Source organism: Siphateles boraxobius, unplaced genomic scaffold (assembly GCF_051911475.1).
Source record: "Siphateles boraxobius isolate OS27281-9 unplaced genomic scaffold, OSU_SipBor_1 5, whole genome shotgun sequence".
In the NCBI taxonomy this organism is placed as follows: domain Eukaryota; kingdom Metazoa; phylum Chordata; class Actinopteri; order Cypriniformes; family Leuciscidae; genus Siphateles; species Siphateles boraxobius.
Genome location: NW_027509141.1, coordinates 16,567,657 through 16,588,516, shown reverse-complemented (window position 1 = coordinate 16,588,516; position 20,860 = coordinate 16,567,657). Strand labels below are relative to the sequence as shown.

The 20,860-nt window shown below is 42.9% G+C and overlaps 1 protein-coding gene across 1 annotated transcript in view; it reads left to right on the top strand.

The window, feature by feature from the left end:
- Positions 1-1,663: 1,663 nt before the first annotated feature.
- The window catches only part of dnhd1 (dynein heavy chain domain 1), a 38,496-nt gene continuing 19,299 nt past the window's right edge, over positions 1,664-20,860 (top strand). The window contains exons 1-20 of the mRNA XM_077202919.1: positions 1,664-2,001; positions 2,090-2,263; positions 2,369-2,572; positions 3,984-4,094; positions 4,197-4,353; positions 11,659-11,910; positions 12,028-12,171; positions 13,832-13,907; positions 14,024-14,253; positions 14,388-14,631; positions 15,355-15,512; positions 15,592-15,717; positions 15,793-16,069; positions 16,156-16,283; positions 16,360-16,558; positions 16,640-16,731; positions 16,839-17,067; positions 17,173-17,298; positions 17,391-17,482; positions 17,569-20,683. Coding sequence (XP_077059034.1) covers positions 1,664-2,001; positions 2,090-2,263; positions 2,369-2,572; positions 3,984-4,094; positions 4,197-4,353; positions 11,659-11,910; positions 12,028-12,171; positions 13,832-13,907; positions 14,024-14,253; positions 14,388-14,631; positions 15,355-15,512; positions 15,592-15,717; positions 15,793-16,069; positions 16,156-16,283; positions 16,360-16,558; positions 16,640-16,731; positions 16,839-17,067; positions 17,173-17,298; positions 17,391-17,482; positions 17,569-20,683 — 6,472 coding nt within the window. The remainder of the gene's footprint in view (positions 2,002-2,089; positions 2,264-2,368; positions 2,573-3,983; positions 4,095-4,196; positions 4,354-11,658; positions 11,911-12,027; positions 12,172-13,831; positions 13,908-14,023; positions 14,254-14,387; positions 14,632-15,354; positions 15,513-15,591; positions 15,718-15,792; positions 16,070-16,155; positions 16,284-16,359; positions 16,559-16,639; positions 16,732-16,838; positions 17,068-17,172; positions 17,299-17,390; positions 17,483-17,568; positions 20,684-20,860) is intronic.

Below are 20,860 nucleotides of genomic sequence, written 5' to 3'. Positions count from 1 at the left end.
AAATCAATCTTGATATTACCTGAAAACATGATGATGGGTAAAGAGCTTGGGGAAATTAAAGATACATCTTCGTGTCTGTGAGTGACCATGTTTTATGAGATTTAACCTACTTGGTTTTAATAAATTGAACAATACAAAAAATAGAATTGAATTCGGTTTCTTTTTTGATGTGATGTAATGTTTATTTAAGCAGGGAAATATGACTTAAGTTTAACTGGGACATGAATTTACAAAAATGAAAAGCTTAAGCCACTAACCTATGAAGGGCAGTCCATTGTTAAACTATTAATTCATCTAAAATGCTGATCAATAAGCTTAATGGAACAGACACCACAGGCCTTAACAGAGAAATCCCTTGTGAAAGAGACTAAACAGGCAAAAAAATATATATAATATCATATGATGTTTGTTTGATGGATAGGCCTACCTGGTAAATCGGTCTCTCACCAAACCGCTCTTAAAGCAGCCAGGTATATTTCCCATTGGGATAATAACTGTATGCATAGTAGGCTACATTACGGTGAGTCTTTTGACTCTACCATTGTACAGATAATATTTATTAATATTATTTATTTAGCCAATCCTAAAAGCTTTTCTAAGCACGTTATCATTCGTGTTGTCATATTGACTCCAAGGTCCCTTTAAATGGGGCTTTTCCGAAGGTTAGTTTTAATTTTCCTGCCGTATAAATCTGTTTTCCATATTCTTAGATGATAAGTATTTTAAGTAAGCCAATTAAGTTTTTTATTTTCACCGTCCATATACAGAGTAGCGAGTTTGGGGCTGTTCCCATGGGAACAAGACGTGCTTACTAACCGATGCGCTGAGATTTGATCACAGGTAACGTTATTTTTAAATGATGTCGAATAGTTATTTTTCTTCACAAATCAGGCTAAGGGGCAGAGTTGTTTATCTTTTTGTCTGACCAAACTTTTGGTCAACAAACTTTGCGATTGTTTCTCGTTCTTTGTATCCAAGCAACATACTACACTGCCTCAGTGGTAAGTTATATAAATGAAAGTAACTGTTAGGCCTTTAAACTGTAAAATTACTATAACGTTATACATATATATATATATATATAACTTATATATATATAACGCAAGTATAGTGTATGCCGTACTATGATTTTACGTTAATGTAATGTGTTCCTGTGGACTCCAATGAACCGTGGTTTATTATAGTAACGTTAAAAGTGCAGTAACTAACAATGTTTTTTGGCTGATTGATTACCATTTATAACCATCGTTTTACTACAAATTCCATGGTTAAACTATGGTTAGTGTAGCAAAACCATGGTTACTTTATGGTTACCATGGTTTAGGCCAACTATATTAACCATGTTTTTTTTTTTGGATTTATTTGTAGTAGCCTAAAACATGCATGGTTACACAATTTTAATTATTTTAGACAAATTTAAATTTTCTCTAAAAGTAGGCTACTGTGGGCCTAAATAAGTTACTAGGCTAATAGTACTGTAGTCATAGAAATTTTATTTGTAATAGGCTAATGCAGTATTAAGTGGTCAGTGTAAACTCATTATCTGGACAGATAGTGTTACTACTATTTGATTTATGTTGCCAGGACAACATGAAACAGTGATTGTTTTTTTAGAAGATGGGCTTGAAGAAGACTTCCTTACAAGCTCAATGTGCAATCAGTAATGTCATCACCGAAGAGAGAACCTCAAGGAAAAGGCTTTTCAGGACCTGCGATCACCCAAACCAAAAGAGGAAACAGGTCTGCAGCCTCTCAACCTCGACTGTTAAGTCGAGAATCTCTTTCTGCCACACCAGCATTTAAGCGAGAACCGTCACCTTTTCACACCCCCAGTTTTAGGACCTTGTCTCCACCGCAAAATGATCCGTCCGTTGTTAAACTACCTCAGCTGGTATCACAGATGGGCAGTGGACTATCAGTCAGAGAGACTGTGTGGAACGAAGGACCCCATTTTGTAACTCCTGTCAAAGAAATTCAGCATTCAAGTGTCGGACAATTCAGGTAAGTTGACTATTGCCGAATCATTCCATTGATTCACTTATTCTCTGTTTTGCTTTGAAGATTGTAATTATTTTGTCTGTTTTCCAAGTGTTGAACATGAGAAGCCAGCAGTCCCAAAGGAAAACCCTAAAACAGGGGAAAATTGCAAACCCAAATACAAACCACTCACTGGAACGGAGGTAGTTGAGATATTAGCCAAGAAAAAGCATCTGGGGGAACGTGAGTTTTACTATTTGAAGGCTTCTGAAGATGGTCCTTACAGGTGCCAGTCATTATTTTATTTAAAATGTTTTTATTTAAAATGTATTTTTCTGCAGTAGAATATTTTAGTTTGATATAAATATATATAAATGTGCTTTTTTATCAGACCATATGACTTGCGAGTGGTCTCACGCAGTGCAGCGGGTGCAGATTACCACACCTTCTCCACCACAACTGTTATACATATGCAGGATGGCTTCTGCGTTGAACTCTGGACCTTGGCAGAGTGGTATCGAGAGTCTGTGCTCTGGAGAGCTTTGAGAGACATCCCATTTCTCAGAGATTTTTTACTGCGCAAGACCTTCAAACGGTGACTTAACTTTAGGTTTAAAGGGTTAGTTAACCCAAAAATGAAAATACGGTCATTAATTACTCGCCCTCATGTTGTTTCAAACCTGTAAGACTTTCATTCATCTTCAGAACACAAATGAAGAAATTTTTTTTTTTTGATGAAATATGAGAGATTTCTGTCCCTCTATTGACTGTCTACGCAACTACCACCTTGACGCTTCAAAAAGTTCATAGAGTGATTGTGAAACGAATAACAACTGCTTTATATGATGAATTTATTTTTTATTCACATAAACATTCATCAACTCACACATCAGTTGTGGAAGCTCAGGCATGTTCGCTTGAGGTGCGAAAACCAATCAGGTTCATTCTCGTGTTACGCAGCACGTTTAAGTTTCCTCAAGAACCATTGAGCTTTTGTTCTCGCGTGCCAAGCAGGTTTGGTTGAGCTTCTGTTTATGTTCAGTGATCAAAGTTTAAATGTGAATAAAAGCCTAAATTAAGGTCTTGTCCACTCTAATACGTTTTCGTTTGAAAACGCATCTTTTTCTCTCCATTTTGGCCTTCCGTCCACACTGAGACAGCGTTTTTCATTAATTAAAACAAAGCTTTTTGAAAACGCTTTCCAAAGACACTCTCTCACGCATTGTGGTCTTGACTGTCAAAACGAGGTATTTAAAAACGATGACATAAGTTAAGTCATGTGACGCACATGGAACCAATAGATATTAATGTTTATACCAGTATCTTGCCTGGTATGTGCTATTCACTTTCACACAGTTTCTAAAATATGTTACTTTGTACACTCTTCATATCACAGTCCTGCAAAGATGACAGAAAATGTACTTGCATTTGCTGTCCTGCGGCAATACATGATCAGTTGTGTTTTAGCACCAAACATACAGTATAATGGTGAATGGTGAGATATTTTGTTAAATAAAATTATCCTGCCAGAAGAATTGCGCGATAACGCATGAGCAGTGAGGTAAATTTAGCGTTTCCGAAATTTCCGTGTGGATGAGAAACGTTTGTAAACGCTTGAAAACGCTAGTGTAGACGGAGAGCGTTTTTGAATGAAAACGGCTTTTTCAAATGTATTCAGATTAATCTGTTCATCATATAAAGCAATCGAGTCTTCGACTAACATGCTCAATTCATATGAATTTGTTTTACAATCTCTTTATGAACTTTTTAAAGTGTCAGAGTAGTAGTTGCGTAGCTGTCAATGGAGGGACAGAAATGTCTCAGATTTCATCAAAAAGATGAACGAAAGTCTCACGGGTTTGGAATGACTTGAGGGTGAGTAATTAATGACAGAAGTTTCATTTTTGGGTGAACTAACCCTTTAATGTTATGTTAACTTTGGAATGTCTGATATACAGACCTTTATAAAAGCAGTTATCTAACGGTATACTTGACAACTTTTTCAGATGGCACAGAAATGTACACAAGGTTACTGTCAAACGCAGGATTGACTTCCTTCCATCTCAGCTGCTGATAGCAGTGCCCCAGTTCAGGGATGCCTTATTACATATCTCCAGGTTCCCCCCCCCCCCCCCCCCCCCCCAAGACATATTAAAAGTGAAATTAAAATCAATTAAAGATTTGGGTTGCTATAAATATTCACATTTTGTTTTTCCTAGATTAATTGAAGACCTAAAGCAAGTCAATTGGCTGCCACAAGATGATTTAAGGACTTACACACTCCTAGATTTCCAAAGTGCACTTCTGGAAAAGAATCAGACGGCTCAAGTTTCTTTACATAGTTTTCTACATTGTCGTGCTGCAATTCTTGATATGGTATGGTACAACAGTTGCACTACACTAATTTACTCTTCCTCATGTCATTCAAAACCGTAACTTAACTAGCCTTAACCCCCATAACTGTCAAGTAAGATATTCTTTAAATAATGATTTAAAATTGTTTTCACAATTGTGAACAACAAAATTGTTATGTGTCATAGGACATTATTTAGAACCATTTGTGTTCAGGCCCATTCTCGCCAAGGACTATAACGATAATGATAAAGATATAGTTCTAAAAATCGAGTCCACACCACAACTGTAAAGATGACAACAATATTGTTCCCTTTCGAGAGGTCTCTCCTATTGCGTAAGTAGCTTACGCTATGGGAAAACTCCTTTTCTCGAGAATATTGAAGTCTTTATGTAAAACGCATTGCAGCTGCACAGCTGACAGCAATGAACGAAGGCAGCTCGGTCATTGGCTGTGCTGCGGCAACTTGCTCGAACCAATGACGGGGCGACTCTGAATGCGCGACTAATGAGCGCGCTTCGCGCCCGCGCGCGTCAGAGCCCGCCAAGATGGGCGTGGCCAAGAGCTATATATTGGGCGCCCCGTCATGAGAGTTCTTTAGATTTAATCTCCTTCAGCGAACACCTTCTTCGCTGGATCCTCCGGATTATTGAAGCTTCGCCGTCGAAAAGCATACCAGCGGGATTTGCTACGAGGACGTCGGCACCTTCAGCCGCCTTCTAACGCGATCCTACTGAGCCATCCGGCGTACTGCTCACGCAAGTATTTACATCTGTTCGCTCTGCGACACTTGTAAAAGAGCAAATTTTCCAAGGCGTTGTTTCAAATGCCTTCCTGCGCGTCGTGCAGAGACCTTCTCCCGGACGGGGATCGTCACATCATCTGCGCTCGCTGCCTGGGCCGGGACCACGCAGAAGCTGCTTTGACCAAGGGCGGATGCCCCGAATGTGACGACCTGGGTCTCTCCGCACTGCGGGCTCGCCTCGCCGCTTTCGCCGTGAGCGAGCCCATCGCCGCCATCCCTCTGTTCGAGCCGCGCACTAAGAAAAAGCACCGCTCACAGAGGCTTCCTGAACCTGAGCTCAGTGACGTCACGCCGAGCCAGTCTCCGCGTGCTTCACCGCCGCTCTTGCCTTCCCCACCGCCGGTTCAGTTCACCCAGCCGGACCCACACCCCTCTAGCAGAGCGGTGGGCCTTGTGACTTTCGGCGCGTCCGAGGACGACGGGGGAATGGATGACAGCTTGTCAATCGACGCTGCATCGGACGACTGGCCGGGCTCCACTCTCGACCCCGCCCCGTCGACGCTAGCTAGCGCGAGCGGGGGCTCCACCATGGATAGCGAGATTATCCGCGTTCTCTCTAAGGCCGTGGAAGACCTCGGGCTCGATTGGTCTTCTCCCGAAGAACCAACCCGGAGCCGACTGGATGAGTGGTTTCTGCAGGGGCGCCAGCAGGCCCCTCGGCAAAGGCCTTCTCCCTTCTTCCCGGAAGTTCACGACGAACTCACCAAGTCGTGGAAAGCCCCCCACTCTGCGCGCCTAAAGCCTTCTTTTTCTTCCTCGCTCTCCTCTGTGGACGGCGCAAAGGAAAGAGGCTACGAGGGAACACCGCCCCTCGAGGAGGCCGTGGCCAATCATCTCTGCCCGCCCTCCACCACCGGATGGAAAGCCAAAGCTTCCCACCCCTCGAAGCCCTGCCGCACTACTTCAGCTCTCGCCGGTCGCGCCTACGCCGCCGCCGGCCAAGCTGCATCAGCGCTTCACTCTATGGCGGTACTTCAAGTGTTCCAAGCCAAGCTTCTCCGCTCTATGGACGAGTCTGGCCCCGAACCCGAAGCCTTTAAGGACCTACGCAGCGCGACTGACATAGCCCTGCGAGCCACGAAGGCCACCGCCCAGTCTATTGGCCGTGCCATGGCTAATTTGACTGTTCTCGAGCGCCATCTGTGGTTGACTCTGACTGAGATGAAGGACGCGGATAAGGCGCCATTTCTCGACGCGCCTATCTCCACCAGCGGGCTGTTTGGACCGGCGGTTAAGGGTTTCGCCGAACGCTTCACTGAGGCCCAGAATGCTTCACAAGCTATGCGGCATTTCCTGCCCAAGCGCTCCAGCTCATCGCAGAGCAGACAGAGGCCGCCGCAGCCGCAGCGGGCTAGAACAGCCCCCACCGCCTCTCAGCCCGCGCCTCAGGCTGACGCTCGACGCCGCTCGCGCTCTCACAACCGCAAGCCGCCTTCTGAGCGACGGGGTCCTCGGCCCAAGATTGTGCTGAACCCCGAGCCTCGAAAGCCGTCCTAGCCACAAGAATGAAAAGAGAGAGTGCGTGTCTCGCAAAAGCCGGACCACTCTCTCTGCAAAAGCTCAAGCATTACCCAGTCCCCTTACAGGCGGCTGGATATGTTCATACAGCAGTCAATGGGCCAGTCACAGAGCTCGCTCACCTGCAAACAAACGCCGTTTTTACGGCGACGCACAGAAAACACAAAAAGAGTCTTTTTCTGCCTGTGTCACTAAGGGTTCACATGTCCACAAGGTGTGCATTCCCAGATACTGTCAAAACAGTGCCAAATTCATTCCCAGCTCAAGCTGCGCACCCCATGAATGTAGATCACGTGCCTACGGTCATGTACGCACCACTACACACAAGCACTGTTCACACAGTTATAAATTCATCCCCAGTAAAAGCGGGAAACATTATAAAAGTGACGCGTGTGCCTACCACTGTTTATGCACCCCCACTTATAAACACTGTCCTTACAGTGTCAAACACAACCCCAGCCCAGGCTGCGAGTTTTACAGACACAGCGCGCGCTGCTGTAATCACACACGCGCCCATTCACTCAGCTGCTCAGCGCGCGCCCGCGCCTCTGAGAGCTATGAGCTCAGGCGATTCGCTGGCCGGGTCCCTGCGTCACAGCGGCCCGCCCCTAGCCTGTATTCAGCCCATATCTGTACACGCAGCGGCATGGGAAAATATTCCAGATATGCCGAAATGGGTATTGAATATAGTAAAGCATGGATACTCGCTCCAGTTCGCTCGCAGACCACCACGTTTTACGGCTGTGGTCGAGACGAAAGTGAGAAAAGAGTGCTCACATGTTCTACGCACCGAGGTGCGCAAACTAATAGAAAAGGGCGCTGTGGAAACTGTTCCCCCCTCTCTGAGCGAGGCAGGTTTTTACAGCCGCTATTTTCTCGTCCCGAAAAAGGATGGCGGTCTCCGCCCCATCCTAGATCTCAGACACCTGAACAAAGCACTAATGATTCGCTCGTTCAGAATGTTAACAACCAAGCATATCCTCGCGCAAGTACGCCCAGGAGATTGGTTTCTCTCAGTGGATCTGAAAGATGCTTACTTTCACATTCCAATAGCGCCTCATCACAGGCCGTTTCTGAGATTCGCTTTCGAGGGACAGTCGTACCAGTACACAGTACTTCCGTTCGGCCTGTCCCTGGCTCCCCGTACATTCACGAAATGTATGGATGCAGCACTTTCCCCCCTAAGGCGAAGGGGAGTGCGAATACTGAATTATCTCGACGATTGGCTGATTCTAGCACAATCAGAGAGTCAGTTAATAACACACAGATCTTGGATTATCAGCCATTTAGAATGCCTGGGTCTAAGAATCAATTTTGCAAAAAGCATACTATCTCCCAGCCAGAGGACTTCTTTCCTGGGAATAGTTCTAGACTCGATGCAAATGACGGCGCGTCTCTCATCAGAGCGCGCGCTCACCATCCGGCGCCTTGCAACATCATTCAGGGCGGGCGCGCTCGCCCCCGTCAAGCGGTTTCAGAGGATGCTCGGTCTCATGGCCTCAGCATCGGCCGTACTCCAGCTAGGATTGTTGCATATGCGCCCTCTCCAACGCTGGCTCAAGAGCCGCGTCCCTACTCACGCGTGGCGTTCGGGCCACCTTTTAATCAGAGCGAACCACGGCTGTATAAAAGCCCTGACGCACTGGAAAGCCGCCGACTGGTACCAGTCAGGCGTGAGTCTGGGTGTGAACACAAGGAGAAAGATGATAACGACAGATGCCTCCAAAATAGGTTGGGGGGCCCTTTACGAGGGCAGGCCTGTCTCCGGCTTTTGGTCAAACCCGGAGAAGCGCCTACACATAAACTGTCTGGAAATGAAAGCGGTCGCTTTGGCTCTCAGAGCCCTGCTCCCACAGCTGAGAAACGAACACGTCTTGGTCCGAACGGACAACATGACGGTAGTATCGTACATAAATCGCCAGGGTGGACTCAGGTCGAGCTCCATGCATTCAATGGCCAGGAGACTCATTTTATGGTCCCAGCACAACTTGCGCTCGCTGAGAGCAGCGCATGTGCCAGGTGCCCTGAACCAGGGGGCGGACATGCTATCCAGAGACAAAATTCTCCCAGGAGAATGGGCTCTCAACCCGCTGACGACTCACTGGTTATGGAAAACCTTTGGCAAAGCGGAGATCGACCTCTTCGCCTCCAAGGAGAACGCGCACTGCCCTCTTTTCTTCACGAAAAGCATGGATGCGCTCGCCCAGAGCTGGCCGAGCCGTCCCTTATATGCCTTTCCCCCGATCGCGATGCTACCGCAGGTCATCAGTCGGGTCAGAGAGGAGAAAGACGCAGTGCTGCTGATAGCCCCACTCTGGAAGAACCAAACATGGTTTCCAGATCTGATGCAAATGCAATCTGCACCACGGCCGATTCCACTGAGGCCAGACCTCCTCAGTCAGGCCAACGGGATGATATTTCATCCCCGCCCCGATCTGTGGGCCCTTCATGCATGGCCCCTCAACGGGTTCCCAGGAACCTCACGAGCGGAGAACTAAAAACCATCGCTGAGGCGCGGGCGCCCTCCACGAGACGCTTATATGCCCAGAAATGGAAAGTGTTCAGTGTCTGGTGTAATGCCAAGGGCCTGAACCCTGAAACATGCGAGATTACGAACGTACTCGCTTTTCTACAAGGGCTTCTGGAGGCGGGCCGCGCCCCCTCCACGCTCAAAGTATATGTGGCGGCCATCACAGCATCACACGACCCTGTAATGGAACGTCCATTGGGAAGAAACGACCTAATTATTCGTTTCCTAAGGGGCGCTAGGAGGATGAACCCTTCACGCCCCCCCTCAGTGCCGATCTGGGACCTAGCTACTGTCCTAGACGCTCTTAAAGGGCCTCCGTTCGAACCACTCCGAACCGTGCACCTTAAACAGCTCTCGCTCAAGACTGCGCTCTTGCTGGCACTCGCCTCGGTCAAGAGAGTGGGCGACCTGCACGCGCTTTCGACAAGCGCTGCCTGCCTAGAATTCGGACCTAACGACTGCAGGGTCGTCCTTAGACCGAAACATGGGTATATTCCTAAAGTGCTCACCACTCCCTTCAGAGCACAGGTTATCTCCCTAACTGCGCTATCGTCCCCAGCAGACGAACACGACGCTAATCTACTCTGCCCCGTTAGGGCTCTCAGAGTGTATTTGGAGCGTTCTGCCCTATTCAGACAGACAGAACAACTGTTTGTATGCTTTGGCGGCCGTACGAAAGGTTCCGCCGTTTCAAAGCAGAGAATCTCTCACTGGATAGTTGAAGCTATAGCGCTGGCTTATGAAGCTAAGGGACTTCAATGCCCCTGGGGAGTCAAAGCACACTCCACCAGGAGTGTGGCTTCTTCCTGGGCATGGTCGAGCGGGATACCGATCGAGGATATTTGTGCGGCGGCAGGCTGGGCCTCACCGTCCACATTTATCAGGTTCTACAACCTACAGGTCCCGACACTGCATTCCAATGTACTATCAGCATGATGCTAGTTGAACTACGAGTTCGTATCTAGATTATGTATGTGCTTGTGTCACACTGAGCGCCTTCTAGCCGCTCTGTATTCTTTCCCACATATAAAGCTCGCCTCTGCCGGCTAGTTGGATGATAACTTTGCTTTTTTAGCTCAGGCACCTGCCTCTGGCTATCATAAGGCGAAGTTCAGCACGCACGGCGTTTTGCATGGTGTTCCCATAGCGTAAGCTACTTACGCAATAGGAGAGACCTCTCGAAAGGGAACGACTCGGTTACTAACGTAACCTCGGTTCCCTGAGAGGAGGGAACGAGTATAGCGTAAGCTGCCGTGCTTGTGCTTGGTTAGTTCGCTTCAGTCGTTTTAACCTAAAGAACTCTCATGACGGGGCGCCCAATATATAGATATATATAGCTCTTGGCCACGCCCATCTTGGCGGGCTCTGACGCGCGCGGGCGCGAAGCGCGCTCATTGGTCGCGCATTCAGAGTCGCCCCGTCATTGGTTCGAGCAAGTTGCCGCAGCACAGCCAATGACCGAGCTGCCTTCGTTCATTGCTGTCAGCTGTGCAGCTGCAATGCGTTTTACATAAAGACTTCAATATTCTCGAGAAAAGGAGTTTTCCCATAGCGTAAGCTACTTACGCAATACTCGTTCCCTCCTCTCAGGGAACCGAGGTTACGTTAGTAACCGAGTCGTTATCACTTTCAGAACTATTTTTTCTCAGCTGATGATTGATAAAAACAGTGACAGCCAGTCAGAATTCATCCTGCTTTAAAGAGCTTGAGCATTTAAAACAGTAGACGACATATAACTGCAGCAAACGCTTAGAATAAACATAACAATATTGTGCACTGGTGTGGACACTAATATATTTATTGTTATGGAATAGTTATGGTTCTTGGCGTAAACATGTCTTTATCCAAATGAAAGAAAGTCACACAGGTTCAGAATGACAGAGTTGAAATTCAACTTTCAATTTTCAGTTCAACCAAAAATAAAAATTCGGTCATTAATTGCTCATCCTCATGTCATTCCAAACCCGTAAGACTTCTTCGGAACACAAATGAAGGATATTTTTAATCAAATCTGAGAGATTATCTTCCCTCCATTGACAGCCTACGCAACTACCACTTCAAAAAGTTAAAAAACGAAGCCATGTTAATTGAGCGTTTTAGTCCTTATTTTCTGAAGAGACACGATCGCTTTATATGATGAACAGATTTAAATTAAACTTTTATTCACTTATGAACATTTATCAATATAGATTTAGACTAAACTGCCTTATTCATATGTATTCGTTTTACAATCTCTTTATGAAAATTTTTTAAGCATCAAATCAGTAGTTGTGTAGACTGTCAATGGAGGGACAGAAATCTCTCAGATTTCATCAAAAATATCTTCATTTGTGTTCCAAAGATGAACGAAAGTCTGATGAGTTTGTAACGACAGGAGGGTGAGTAAATAAAGACATAATTTTCATTATTGGGTGAACTATCCCAGTTTAATGTAATAAATATAATATGCTCTTGCACATGATTATTTACTTGCAGGTGAAGGATAAGAATTACCAAGCACATCAGGAGCTCCAGATGAAAGTGGAACACATAAAGCTCTACCAGAGCAGTCCATCCCTATACTTTCAGCTCACATACTTTAAAACCCTACAGAAGGAACTCAGTAAGGCAGAGCAAGCCATACAGTCACTGGGAAACCTCGCTGCTCTAGCTGACCACATGACTATTCAAAACCTTGTCACCATCTCAAAGCGTGAGATCACAGCATTCCTAAACAATGTTTTAAAAGTATGTGACAAGGATTTAATTCTGAATTTGATTTAAGAAATAAATGTAGTCTGTTTTTTATGTAATGTAGGAATCACTTTTCTCCTTTACAAATGTTCTCTCTTTTAAACCTTTCAGAGAGAACGGGAGCAACAGGGTGGTCTCTTTCAGGCAGAGATTATATTTGGAGCAGATGATCAGCTTTCTGTTTTTCCTCCATTTCACTTGTTTCAAGAGGTTTTGTTTGGAGCGGTGTTATCGGTAGCAGACTCTGTCCTGCAGGTGAGATGTCACTAGCTGGTCAAAAAAAAAAAATGCTATAATGCGGAAAGAACTCATATTTTACACTTACTTATTTCTCATTCTACTAAAGTTTTTCATACCCAATCTTATTAATTGATCTGTAACCTTTGTGCTAGCAGTGTTAATCCTTTTTATTAGTATTAGTATACTGCTACAAATATGGACTATTTTCAACACATTGATGTAAGTATTGACAAGTTTACCCATGTAAAAACGAAGTGCTTAATATGATATTGTCAGGTGTGGTGGTGGTGAAAGGAGCAAGGACTCAGCTGCAGAGATGATGGGTTTTAAATGATAATTAAAAAAAAACAGACAGCAAAAACTACCCCGAGGAGGGAAAGACTCGACTCGACATAGAGCACACAGCAGGGAAACACACAGTGTACAGACGACGACAAAACAGCACAAGATTGAAAACACAAGGAGAATAAATAGGGAAGCAAACAAAAGAGGGTAACAGGGGAGGACAGGTGGGGCAAATTAATCATTAATCAGGTAACAAGATGGGAGGGACTAGACAGACAGGAGAGCACATGGGACAAGGAAACATACATGAAAAGCCAAAAACAAATCACCACCCATGTGCTCACACAAAACGAGACATGAACACGCAACTAACGAAACACTCATAAGCCACGTGTTCACACGAAACATGACAACATAAAAGCACACAGCTAGTGTTAAACACAAGCTGTGTGTTACACAGTACAAGACAAAACAGGAGTGTCAGGGCTCTGTCACAAAACCAAGAAATAGACTAGACAGAAAGTGACAGAATCCTGACAGATATACTTTAAAAGAATATTCTTTAGGGTCAACTGAATGTAATGTTTTAGTACAGTTAATTGACAAATGTTAATTGCAATTCAATGAAAATGTATTGTAGTTTAAACTTATATCAAATGCAATTAGCTGAATTTAGAGGGTTTTTTTACCCACTTAAATAATTTTTCATATATTAGTTAATAATTACCTCTAGAAAATATGGTTAAAGTGTACTACCGAATATACTGACAAGTATTTAAGGCAGTGGATCTCAACTTTTTTTACTTCAAGGGCCCCCATTGTCCACAGCAATATTTGAAAGTTCACTCTCTTTAAGTACACTTAAATGGTTAGTTCATCCAAAAATGAAATTCTGTCATTAATTACTCACCCTCATGTCGTTTCAAACCCGTACGACCTTTGTTCATTTTCAGAACACGAATTAAGATATTTTTTATTAAATCCGAGAGCTTTCTGACCCCCCCCCCCACCCCCCCCCCCCCCCCCCCCCCCCCCCATAGACTGCAATGTAATAACCACTTTCAAGGCCCAGAAAGGTTGTAAAGATATTGTTAAAATAGTCCATGTGACTACAGTGGTTCAGCCTTAACATTATGAAGAGACGAGAAGATGAACGAAGGTCTTATGGGTTTTGGAACAATATTAGGGTGAGTAATTAATGACAGACTTTTCATTTTTGGGTGAACTAATCCTTTAAGTGGCCTTTTATTTTATTAATATATTATCTGCAAGTACAGTTTAAAAAAATATTTTTTTATAATTTGAAGTACACTACAAGTGCATATTTAATACAATTAAGCACACTTCTTTTTCACAAGGGTATGCTAAACTGGTGATGTGATCCACACAGGTATTTGACTCCTGCAGATTGTCATGTGACTCTAAAAGCTGTTTTCCCAACAGTTGTGTTGAAGACCTGATTTCAGGTACTCAGCAGAGCATGTACCATTAAATAAATAAACAAAAATAGCATTCTTCTTTAACAATCAGCATGTACGACAAATATAGCATAACGTTATCATATTTACCATTCTCTTTTCAGAATTTAAAGCCAAATGTTATGAAGTAACAGGTCCTTACAGTATTTCCTCCCAAATGAAGCGTGATATGTCACCCCGAACTGTAGTGCCAGTCAAAATGAACTCTCTCAGAGTTCAGGCACAAAGAGTGCAAGGCCATTATCAGCCTCTGCCACAGAGACTGCTGGAGTGGAACTTAAAAGCTCACGTCCGAACACAAGAGATTCAGAATGAGCAGGAAAAGATTGCACAGGTATTCTTACTTTTCCATCTTGACATTTTAAATTCAAATAAATACCATGCCTAGAAGAGTACAAATATGTCCAGAAGCTTTACTACTCCACAAAACAAACATTGGAGTTCTGATGCCATGATTCTCTTGTGTAGGATGCCATTATAGAGGTGCACCAGCTGTGTGAGAGCCACTCTTGGTTGATAGGTGTTCATTTGTTCACCAGTCAGTGGGGTCCAGCCTCTCTAGAGACCTTGCGTGAATGTTCCCCTCTGAAATATGAGGAGCTAATCAAGAAACTACATTTTTGGATGGACAAAGTTCACAGCATGCCCCAGCTGTTTACTACATCAAATAAGTTGTTCACTGTCGAGTTCTCCAACATCCAAAAGGATATCGGTGTGTTTTCAAGTGTCTAAAATCCAATTATGTCTTTTCTTTTTTTCTCTTATTACCAAATTGAGATGCCTACCGCATCATAGGCTTGTCAATTTTATGCTTTTAAAAATCAGTCATTTGCAAAACATCTACAATAATACACTGAAATTTGTGATCTCTGTGCATAATTTTTTGTTAAGTAATGATAAAACAGCTAGATGAATGGTGTAGTAACAGCCGTTACATTAGGCAATCCCAGGATTCATTGCGAGTACTCAGTAAAAAAAAAAAAAGGTATAGTGAAAAGTCTATAAAACTATCTTAAAACTTCATAATTCATAAAAAAAAACATTATTTCACCACAATCACAAAAGTTTATCTGTTGCAACAAAGTGTTTGAAGATTATTATTATTAAGACTTAGAATTAGCTACTCATTCCACAAAGCATTGTGAATGGCACAATAATAGCCTACTAATAAAAGTACTGACTATAAATCATTGATTAAAAATAAGATCATGGTTGGTATGCTTGGTATAGAAGCATATAACATCCTCAGAGGTCATGATAGGTTTGTCTCAAATGGTTCATATGTTATTGCTAAAAGTCTATTTCTCAAAAAGAAAATGAATGGTGATCTTTCTATACAGAAATGTTAATCTCTTGTGCAGTTTAAAAAACAAAGCGATTATGTATGGGTATCAGGCATATATATGTTAATTTCTTGTCCTGTTTTTGTGTTAAGGTTCCAGGTTAATCATCATTGACAAGGATGTGCTAAAGCTACTGTGTGAAGATTTACAGATACGCTCTGAGAATCTCACTTCTCAGCTGAAAAGAGCTGTGGAAGTCATGGAGTCTCAGCCAAATACTTTTCACAAGTTTACAGTTTTTTCAAACATGGTATTACATACTGCTGTGTCATACTGATCAATCAGTGTAAACTGTGGAGTAATAATTCAACATGATTATATTTATGCAGGTAAAGCGCAGTGAGAGAATGTCAGGAGATATGCAGCAGAGGCTGGAAGACCTCCACTCTCTACAAGAAACTGTGAGAAGGAATTATATTCATATAGCTTCAAACAACGTTCTCTCATTGAAGCAGGTACATATGTAAATATTTAATTCATTTAATTGATTTCACTGAGTTGCAAAATCTAACAACCAACTATTTCTGCAGATAGTTGACTTGTGGAATCAGTTTGGCCCACTCCTGAAACAAGCTGCAGACATAGTTACCCAGCAGCTTCCGTCTATGCTTGATACACTGGACAGTAATGTTTCCTCATTAGTGAACAAATTAGACAACCTGGTTTCCAGAGCCACCTCTGGACAATATCTCGACCCTGACCAGAATGGCAAAGAAATGCTTGTCCAGCTGAAACCATTGTGCAGTCAATTCTATATGATTGCTGAGCAGTTAAATGATCAGAGCAGAGCCAGCGAAATTCTGAGAGGTAAGATAATGCGCTCAGGATCTTAAACACCTCTTTTCCAGTAGTTTTAATGCAATGGTTTCATGGGGTTTTATTTATTCTTTCAGGTCATCTACTGGATCTCACTTTTGTGAGTGTAGCACAGCAGAATATTGAAGCAAGGAAAGGGCTCTGGGAACTAATGAGCATGTCGTCATCAAAAATCCAAGAGTGGAAGCTACTAAAGTTCAGAAAGGTATGTAGTTATTAACACCAAACTGTTCATTTGAGCCTGGATTTATATAACTTTTCCTGCATTTACATCTTTCCAGTTTGTGGTTGCTAAAACCCAAGACAAGGTTAGTGAATGGCTACAACAGGCAGAGGCATTTGCAAAAGTTATACCCTCCCATGATCCTTTGCTACAAAAAACCCTAGAGATTCTGCAGGGGTTCAACCAGCTACTCCCTGTATTGAGTAAGCTGAGTAGCCCCACGCTGAAGCAAAAGCACTGGAGAAACATCTCAAAGGGTAAATGAGATATACATAAGTGTCAGGTTAGTTTTAGATAGTTTTTAATTAGTAGGAACCTTTAATATCAAATTTCTGTAGGAGTTGGTCTGCCGTATGACTGGGAATGGAAAATAACGGTGGCTGATCTCATGTCCAAAGAGCTACAGAGGGATCAAAGTAAAATCAACAAGGTTCAGTAACATTTGTTTACACTGGTAAACATGTAATGTGAAGACTTAACATTAACTCCTTTTCGATCATTATAAGCTATGGGGTGTGGATGTGCATTTGCTTCCAGATCTATCTAGATGCCAAAGCTGAGGCAGACATGGAACAGACATTCAGAGCACTTCAGAGACACTGGGAAGTGGCAGAATTCCATCATATCAGGTTCATTATTACTGTCCAGCAACAGCAGAGTCCTCCACTAGGTGATGTAAAGGAGAAAAATAATTTCATTTCCCATGTCTCACCTCAAAATGCACCAAAGCATCACATTAGTGATGGTGGAACCTTCACCATTATTGGTTAGTTATATAGACTCCCATATATACAGCTAATCTCAACTATTAATACAGACGTACAGTTACATACATACAATTTTTGATCTTTTTCTTTGCTTATCCGTTTAGGTTTAGAGACGCTTTTGGGTCAGACTAAGGAAAGTATTCTGAACTTTTCTGATATGCTGCGTTCGCCACATGTTGCTGAGTTTCAGAAAGAGGTTGAACACTGGCTGCTGCTTTTACAAAAGCTAGGTATATTCATTAGGTCAGCATAGGGGTCAAAAATTGCAGTAGAGGATGTTAAGAAATGTTCATTTCTTGTTTTCTTTTGCCTTTAACTACAGATGAATTGCTTGATATATTTGAGCGATATCAGCAGAAATGGATCTTTTTAAGCAGAACATTCAATGAAATGCACTCCCAAAACTCTGATTTGGTATGTTTTGATGTAATGCTTAGTTTGTTTAATGCAGTTTATGTGAAAGAATTTTCTCTAACTCATCAAGCTTTCTTCTTTTTTAGCAAAAGAAGTTTCACCCGGTGGATAAGGTATTTCGTGAAATCATTGAGATCACAGTTAATGACCCAAATGTGTCCAGTTTTGTTCGACTGAGTGAAACAACAAAGGCCAGTGACAGTTTACAAGGACAGAGTCTATATGCTGCCTTTATGAATGGACTCACAACAATGGAGGAGATTTTCAGTCACTTACTCTACGTATTAGAGTCACCACGAAACCAGTTCCCTAGACTCTACTATCTCAGTGATGGAGAAGTGATGAAACTTCTCTCTTTACAGCTCCCAGCACCTTCGTCTCTTTTACCTCTGGTACAGAAATGCTTCAAGGGAGTAAAGCAGCTTGATGTTCAAGTTGAAGGTGATGTTTGCAGAGACAATTATTTATCAGTTCTTAGTAATGAACGAATGTGGGTTCATGGTGTATATGGAGAATTTGGTGAACACGTTCCCTTCGTCTGTCCTCTTGAGTCAAACCTCAGTCCTGTGGCTTGGCTTTGTCTCTTTGAGCAAAAATTATATCAAGCAGTGAGAAAGACATTTCTGAAATGCTTAGCTGTCCAGCAAAATTCAAAGCTCGAAAAGCTCCCTGGCACCCCTGACCTGATTGGGAATAGCAAGGGGAACAGTTCAGAAGTAGCTCATGATCCTCCTTCACTTTTGAATCTAATATCTCAGTTTCCTTTGCAATGTATTTTGTTGGCAGAGGAGGTTTTGTGGTGTAGTATGGTCCAGAAGTCATCACATTGTACTACTACTGACATGTGGATGAGAATCAAGTCCCAAAATGCAGCAAAACTGCAGTATTTGTGCCAGCTTCTAAAAGAACAAGCTGCAAATTCAAATGAGAAACCATCCCTACGCACTTTTACAGCTCTGCGTGTCTTGATTTTGCTGTCCATGAAGCACTCTGGCCAAACCGATGGGCTTGTTGAAGTAAAAGGAGATTTGGAGTCCTCTTTTGAATGGCACAAGCTTATGAAATATTACATCATCCCAAATCCTAATGCAACGACTTCTGATTTACTTCCATCTCAAGAGGATCAGTCTGTCTGTGTTGATATTCTGAGTACCCAATTGCCATATGGCTATGAATACATTGGACCTGAGAACTGGACGATGGTGACTACCCCTTCAACTGAGCAAGCTTATATGAGCATAATTCTTGCCCTATCAAGCTTCAAGTGTGCTTTCATCAGTGGACCCCACATGTCAGGCAAACAGCATGCCGCTGTGCAATTGGGTTATGCTTTGGGTCGACAAGTGGTCATCTTGAAGTGTTGTTCAAGCACTGGTTCCTCAGTTGTTTTCCAAATGCTTCTAGGTGCTTTTCAAACTGGGGCTTGGGTCGTGCTTAATTCTGTGGATTTGTTGGGACAAGGGACATTGTCTGAGCTGGGACAACATTTGACCGAAATTCATCAACATTTATCAGCAGTTCAAAGACAAGCACAAGAGAATGGGCATGAGTTGTCCTCCACTGTTGGAAAGTGTAGCAGTGAAGAATTCATCAGTACAGTGAGTGAGGTTGAATGTAACATTGCTGGAAGAAATATTTGGGCCAAGCTAACTTATGGATGTATCACAATCTCAGCTAATGGCTACTCAACTAAGATACCAGAAAATTTGAGAGCTGCAATGAGACCTGTCGCAGTGAGGCAGCCACACTACAGAATCATTGCAGAAGTGATGTTGTTGTCATTCGGATTCTCTGAAGCAGCTACCATAAGTCGTCGCCTGGACTCTCTCTTTAGCCTTGCTAAGGATTCACATTGCCTCCCTGATTTTGTCAGTGGAAATCAGACCTCTTGGCTTGTCCTTCTCAAAAATGTGATTGTTACCTCTGGAGCACATTTACACCTCTCTCGTCATTTGAAAGAAAGTAATAAAGGTAATTTTTTTTGTCAAAATGAAACCGGATCTAAAAATACAAATCTTGAAACAGTGCCAGAGAAGGTCAAGTCCAATGCAATTATGAATATGAAGTTAGAAGAGCAAGCAGCAATCAAAGGAGTTCTGTCAGTCATGCAGTATACTGTGTCAGATCCAAAGAGAGCATCACCGTTTTATACCATATTTGAGGCAATCTTTCCAACAGTGAGGTCCATTCCAAGTCTACAACAGTTCATTGATGAGGGGGAACAAAGTGTGCTTAGAAATGCAGTGAAAGAGGAGTTGCATAAACAAGGATTTTGTGCAGACACACAAATGCTTCACAATGTGTTTATCCTGCATCAAGCTCTGAAGCTCTCCAATGTTGTAGTGCTTATTGGACCAGCAGGTAGTGGCAAAACAACTTTGTATCAAGCTCTTGTAAGTGCACTTCAAAAACTTTCCAGGGACCTGGGGGTTGAATCTGCTGGTGATCCTAAAGGAGATCTTAAGGACATCTATCATCATTTGTCTATGTCATGTTGGACCTCTGTGAGCACTGAGGTCATATTCCCCAATACCTTGTCCCACAAACAGTTTTTTGGTGGTTATTTTGGCATGGACAACTCCTGGTCTGATGGAGCTTTCACTAAAGCATTAAGACACTCAGAGCAGCCATTGCCCATCGACGCTTTAAAAAGAAAGAAAACTTTGCAAATACAGCGAGTGAAATGGATTGTGTTGGATGGTGATCCATTTGGCAGACCTGCTTGGTTGGACTCTTTGACTACTCTTTGCAATCTTGAACATCCTTATCTTTACCTTTCATCAGGAGAGAAAATTGAGCCATCAAAATTGAAAATATTAGCTGAGGTCACAAACCTTGGTGATTCAACCCCCTCTGTAGTGACACACTGTAGTCTGGTATATGTTTCTGGAGAGAACCTGTGGAGATCTGTGTGGAAGTGTGAGATGGATGTGCTCTCTAGTGAGCATAATATGGACCAGATTACTCTGGAAATGTGGAGTCACCTTGCTGAAGACCTTTTCTCTGACACACTAGCGTTTCTCAAAGACAGAGCACTTTCTCCAGCACTGGCCAGTGATGGATGTAAAGGCAGACATTCATCTAGGATTACTGATGGTTTGCAGGAAATAATGTCCTTTACTAAGATTCTTCGTGTACTTTTGGAGCATTCTGGAAAATCAGAAGACTTGAAATACACTTCAAGGAAAACAGAAACAACAGGTAGAATTCCACACACAATTTCATCTCATCAATTGTACAAATCTATGCATTATGGCTGATTCTTCAGCTTTGGACACTTAGCTGGTGGTTGATTTTTATTAAAACAAACAGATTTTTGCTTTATTTTTGTTATAGGAAGATCACATTAAAACATATTTGGAAATTTTTTTTTGCTTT